This window comes from Brassica napus, unplaced genomic scaffold (assembly GCF_020379485.1).
Source record: "Brassica napus cultivar Da-Ae unplaced genomic scaffold, Da-Ae ScsIHWf_419;HRSCAF=648, whole genome shotgun sequence".
NCBI classification, from domain to species: Eukaryota; Viridiplantae; Streptophyta; class Magnoliopsida; order Brassicales; family Brassicaceae; genus Brassica; species Brassica napus.
The window spans coordinates 29,752-34,778 of NW_026016497.1; the positions used below are offsets into that span (position 1 = coordinate 29,752).

Genomic DNA, 5,027 nt, shown 5'->3' on the forward strand with positions numbered 1-5,027 from the left:
ATATTTCATTTACATTGTCAAATATTGAATAACAACAAAAAGATTCATGTCATATCTAAATAAGAGCATGATTAACTCGGTCTCTTATTTGGGATTCTTAACTTATGATTTGACATTTTTTTTACATTTTTCGGTTAATAGATGTCTCTTATATTTTTTATTTAAGAAATGATTTTTAGATTTTCTTAGTTAAAAACTAAAAAGTGTCTCTTAACTGAAGCTAAAACTCCAGTTAAAAGACCGGATTAATCATGGCCTAAGGATTCAATGGAGTGAAAAAAAGAAAAATAGGGAATTAAAAGCTGAAAATAAGAAAGAGAGAGGGGCATAATGTGGCCAAAAAGGTACAGAGGGAGCCACCAATGATAGATGAAGTTTTTGCAATTTCTTTTGTCTCATACTTAATTATTTTTCTCTCTTCCTTCTCTTCACACTTCTCCTTATAAATTCCTCTTCTCCTTCTTCATTTCCTCCTCATCATTCACACACACACACACACACTGTCTTTCTTTCTCTCTGTCTTTCTCCATATCTCCTCTCGTTTTCAACACTTGTGAGAAATATGACGAACCAGAATGTCATCGTCTCCGACAGAAATCCCATCTTGGGTTCAAAAACCATCACAGTCTCTGTCTCTAACTCTCCCCTGTTCTCTTCACCTCCCACTTACTTTACCTTCCCTCGTCGAAAGTTCTTGGAACTTCTTGAAGCAGCTGACAAAAACAACAACAACAAGAACAATCTTGGTGCTGGAAAGATTTCATCGTGGGTTGATTCCATGCGTGATTCTTCTCCTACACGTCTCAGATCCTCTTCTCGTGACTCTGACTCAGACAACGACGAAAAAACATCTTGGATCGTACGTTACTTATTTGTACCTTAAATCTAAATTACCCATATCAAGATTTTGGTATATCATCATGATTTCGTATTCTTATTTTTATTTTTAGGTTAGATTTCCATCAGCTTTGAATATGTTTGATAAGATTATGAATGCTGCAAAAGGGAAACAAATTGTGATGTTTCTTGATTACGATGGGACGCTTTCTCCTATAGTTGAAGATCCCGACAAAGCTTACATAACACATGAGGTTTTTATTCTGTTCCATGTCTAAAACCTTGTTATTTAATTATTTAATTATTTTTGGTTTAATAATATTGTAATTATTTCAACAGATGCGAGAGGTTGTAAAGGATGTGGCTCTAAACTTCCCTACTGCTATAGTCACTGGACGATCCATTGATAAGGTACATTATATTTTACCAAACTTTGATATAAACTATATACTCTAAATAAATAAATATATATATAATGAAGTCTATATATTAATATTAATTATGTGAGATATCTACTTTCAGGTTCGTGCTTTTGTCAAACTCAACGAGATTTACTACGCTGGAAGCCATGGCATGGACATTGAAGGACCTACCAACGAAAATAGTTACGGCGAGGTGAGAAAACAATGCAGAAAAAATCGATTGTTAAAAAAACAAGTAATTGTCTAATTACTAATCTATTTTCTTTTGTGAAATGGTCTTAAGAGTAATCAGGGAGTGCTGTTTCAACCTGCTCGTGAGTTTGTACCAATGATCGAGAAGGTGCATTTTGAGGCTTTTATTACCTTCACAAATGTAACTAATCGAATTACAGAGTGAAAACAGTAAATATATTTAACTTTATTGTGTATATAACTTCAGGTGGTTAAGATTTTAGAAGAAAAGACAAAATGTATCCCTGGGGCTATGGTGGAGAACAACAAGTTTTGTCTGTCCGTACATTTTCGACGTGTTGATGAGAAAGTAAGAACAAAAATGATTATGAAAACCGAAAAAACTTTCTCTTCTTTGTGAAATGGTCCACACTGCTTATTGTTTTTAACCCAAAGTATTTTACAAATAAACTTAAAAGACTTATATCTTGTTCAAATGTAACGTCTAGTTTTCACATAAAACTATTGTTTGATATGCATTAAACACTATACTTTTTGTAATGTCTTCTAATTATTTGTCTATGTACTTTTTTTGTTTCTAACAGATATGGGCCGCATTAGCCGAACAAGTGAAATCAGTTCTAGTTGATTATCCAAAGCTGAAACTAACCCAAGGTAGAAAGGTAAATTTAATCTTCCTTTCCCTCTTTTTACTAATCCTTAGAAGGCTAATTAAGTGTACTTCATGTAGAATAATAATACAATAACAATCATCTTTATCAGACTACTAACTAATCTATTTATTTGTAAAACCAGGTGCTTGAAATCCGCCCCACAATCAAATGGGACAAGGGCCAGGCCCTCAATTTTTTGCTAAGATCATTAGGTGAGAGCATCACATATATGCATTTATTAATCTAATATTTGGGAAATAATTGTTAGTTCTGTTCATTCTTATATCCTTGATCTTATTAAAATAGGATTCGAACATTCGGAAAATGTTGTTCCGGTGTATATTGGAGATGACCGTACCGACGAAGATGCGTTTAAGGTATGATGACAATTAGTTATAACACGTTTACGTACCATCAACTACTCTTATTTTTTTAGGTTTTTTAATATACTTTAATATGCAGTTCAACAAATATTAACGTTGTAAATTAACCATATATTTCGATAGGTTTTACGTGAAAAGGGACAAGGTTTTGGGATTCTTGTCTCAAAAGTTCCAAAGGAAACCAATGCCTCTTATTCTCTTCAAGACCCTTCTCAGGTAAATTTAATCTTAGCCGTTTTTGATTTAATATAAAAATTATCGCAACCTTATATCTATATTTATGACTGTTATATTAAACTGGAAACCATTTTAATTTACAGGTTAATGAGTTTCTGAAGCGTTTGGTAGACTGGAAGAGGAAGACAGTTGGGGAAGAGTGAAACAAAATACCACATTAATACCTGAGTTTATTTCTAAATTTTGAGGAGAATATTTATATTGTCAACCTTTTAAGAAAACTAGTAGATGCTTAGAGGGTGTTTCGGCCAGAAGTATCTTAACTTTTCTACATGGATCCAGAAATTGTAAATTTCGTGTAACGATTCAGAAAAGGGAGAAAATGTATTAATACATTCTCCGACGTTTATCTTCATTTCCAACTTCTTGTGCCTCGTCATAACTTAATACTTTTTTTCTACCGTTCACTGTTTAATCAGTGAATATGGGATGATGTTGTCGATATGAGAAGTTTTTACACGTAGTATCTTTTACATTGAGGTCGTTAATAATATTCACGGGTGTTTCATAAGCTGTAAAAACATCTTTTTGAACCAATTATATTTATTGTGGTTTAGCGATGAAACATTAATCGACTTTAAAAAAAGATAAATAGAGTTTTAAATTTTGAGGGAATAGAGTTCAATGTTTTTATCGCGAACTTTATTTTAGTTAACCATTATAGCTGCTTTCAATGATAAGAATATTTAGCTTTTCACATGCCGGTTGTAAGCTTCTGTTCTTATTTTCAAATAAAATGATCATTTTCCAATTAAGTTTTAATATATTGGTAGTTGATGAACATAACAACACTTTGAAAAGAATATAATCAAAGAGAATGAATATACTTTTATTATTATATTATGATATTACCTTTAACGCAGAGTAAACATTGTTACAGGTGTTTAGACTACATGCGCACTGCACAATACGTGCTTATAATATTATTATATACTAATTAGCCAAATGTGATCGGGTTCGGGTTTTATTTTCCGAGATTACATTGGATTTTTTTGTAGGAATACGAGAAACTCCCTGTAAAAGTAATAAAACAAAGTGCTTAACAAACAAAAGAGGGTAATAAAACAAAGTAGGGATCATTTAGAAATCACATGAATACAGATGCATATAACTAGGTATTATAAGTACGATAGAAAAGTATTAAATAATGTTATTTAAATAACAAAGCTGTAAATATTAAACAGGATTGAAAGTACTGTTTTGCAGTGAAAGAAAAGCTCTTCTTGTCTGTTTATTTAAATATTAGAAAGTAGAATGTAAGTATAATATGATTTTGGGTAGTCAGCAGAAATCACTACCGCAAACCCAACAAGTTCAAATCCCATATATTATCTTACAATATTTTGAATTCCTCAAAAGAGTGTATAGTGCTAAACTTATTGGATATTAATATACTGATGAATATAGATGTACTAAAAATAAATTTAGTATATGTACAATTTAAATCATATATAATTTATATTTAGACCAAAAATATAGTTTATATAAACAGAATATACCAAGTGATGAGATTATTTCAGAAAATCTCACTTTACAAGAAAAAACATGACTATTTCATTAATTTGACAATATACATGGCAACTTGAAACTATTTGTGATTATTTCATCAGACAAAAAACTAGCATTTGTTTATATCTAACTAGCTACTTTTAGATCCTTTAAGTTTTTAACTGATTGATTTTCTATTTTCCACTTACATTATATAATAGCAATGTTTTACAACAAATAGTTATTTTTTAAATAATTTTCCACAACTATATAGGTTTTAATTATTTTTGATTGATAGTTCCTTAAGTTTTCAATGCATTATCATTGATAAATAATTAATTGAAAATTTAAAAAGCCAATTTCTGATTTATAAAATTAGCTTATAAAATATAAAATATTTCAAAAAAAAATAAAACAAAATTTGATTTGTATCCAATATCAAGAACAAGTTTACAAAGAGTTTGCTGAAGTGTTATTCTTTTAACAAAATTTTTTTACAGTATATATTTTGTTAGATTACCAACTTCAACCTAAAAAAAATTAAAAAAAAAAAAAAATTCAACCTAAAAGGAAAATGCTTATCAATATATTAATTTATATGGTTGAAGTTCCTATTTTTTTTTTAATTATTGGAAGAATAAAGGAAACCTCAGGGTGGCCATATAGGCATGGGCATTCGGGGTCCCAATCGGATTTCGGTTTTATCCATTCGGGTTTTGGTTTTTCGGGTTTATCAAAATCAACCCCATTCGGGTTATATAAAAGTTCGGTTCGGGACCGGTTCGGGTTCTATCGGGTTCGGGTCGGGGTTAGTA

At 30.6% G+C, this 5,027-nt stretch overlaps 1 protein-coding gene across 2 annotated transcripts; it reads left to right on the forward strand.

The window, feature by feature from the left end:
- The first annotated feature begins 443 nt into the window (after window positions 1–443).
- On the forward strand, window positions 444–3,199 carry LOC125603871 (trehalose-phosphate phosphatase B). Of its 2 annotated transcripts, none has more exons than XM_048774604.1 (11): window positions 444–859; window positions 951–1,091; window positions 1,177–1,248; window positions 1,360–1,452; window positions 1,552–1,599; window positions 1,699–1,800; window positions 2,036–2,113; window positions 2,247–2,316; window positions 2,411–2,481; window positions 2,611–2,703; window positions 2,808–3,199. In XM_048774604.1, the coding sequence occupies exons 1-11, from the start codon at window positions 563–565 to the stop codon at window positions 2,865–2,867; spliced, it is 1,125 nt and encodes a 374-aa protein (XP_048630561.1). In that variant the 5' UTR covers window positions 444–562; the 3' UTR covers window positions 2,868–3,199. The 2 variants fall into 2 exon arrangements, with proteins under 2 accessions (XP_048630561.1, XP_048630560.1); XM_048774603.1 differs by having other exon boundaries at window positions 453–859; window positions 1,543–1,599.
- The last annotated feature ends 1,828 nt before the right edge of the window (window positions 3,200–5,027 follow it).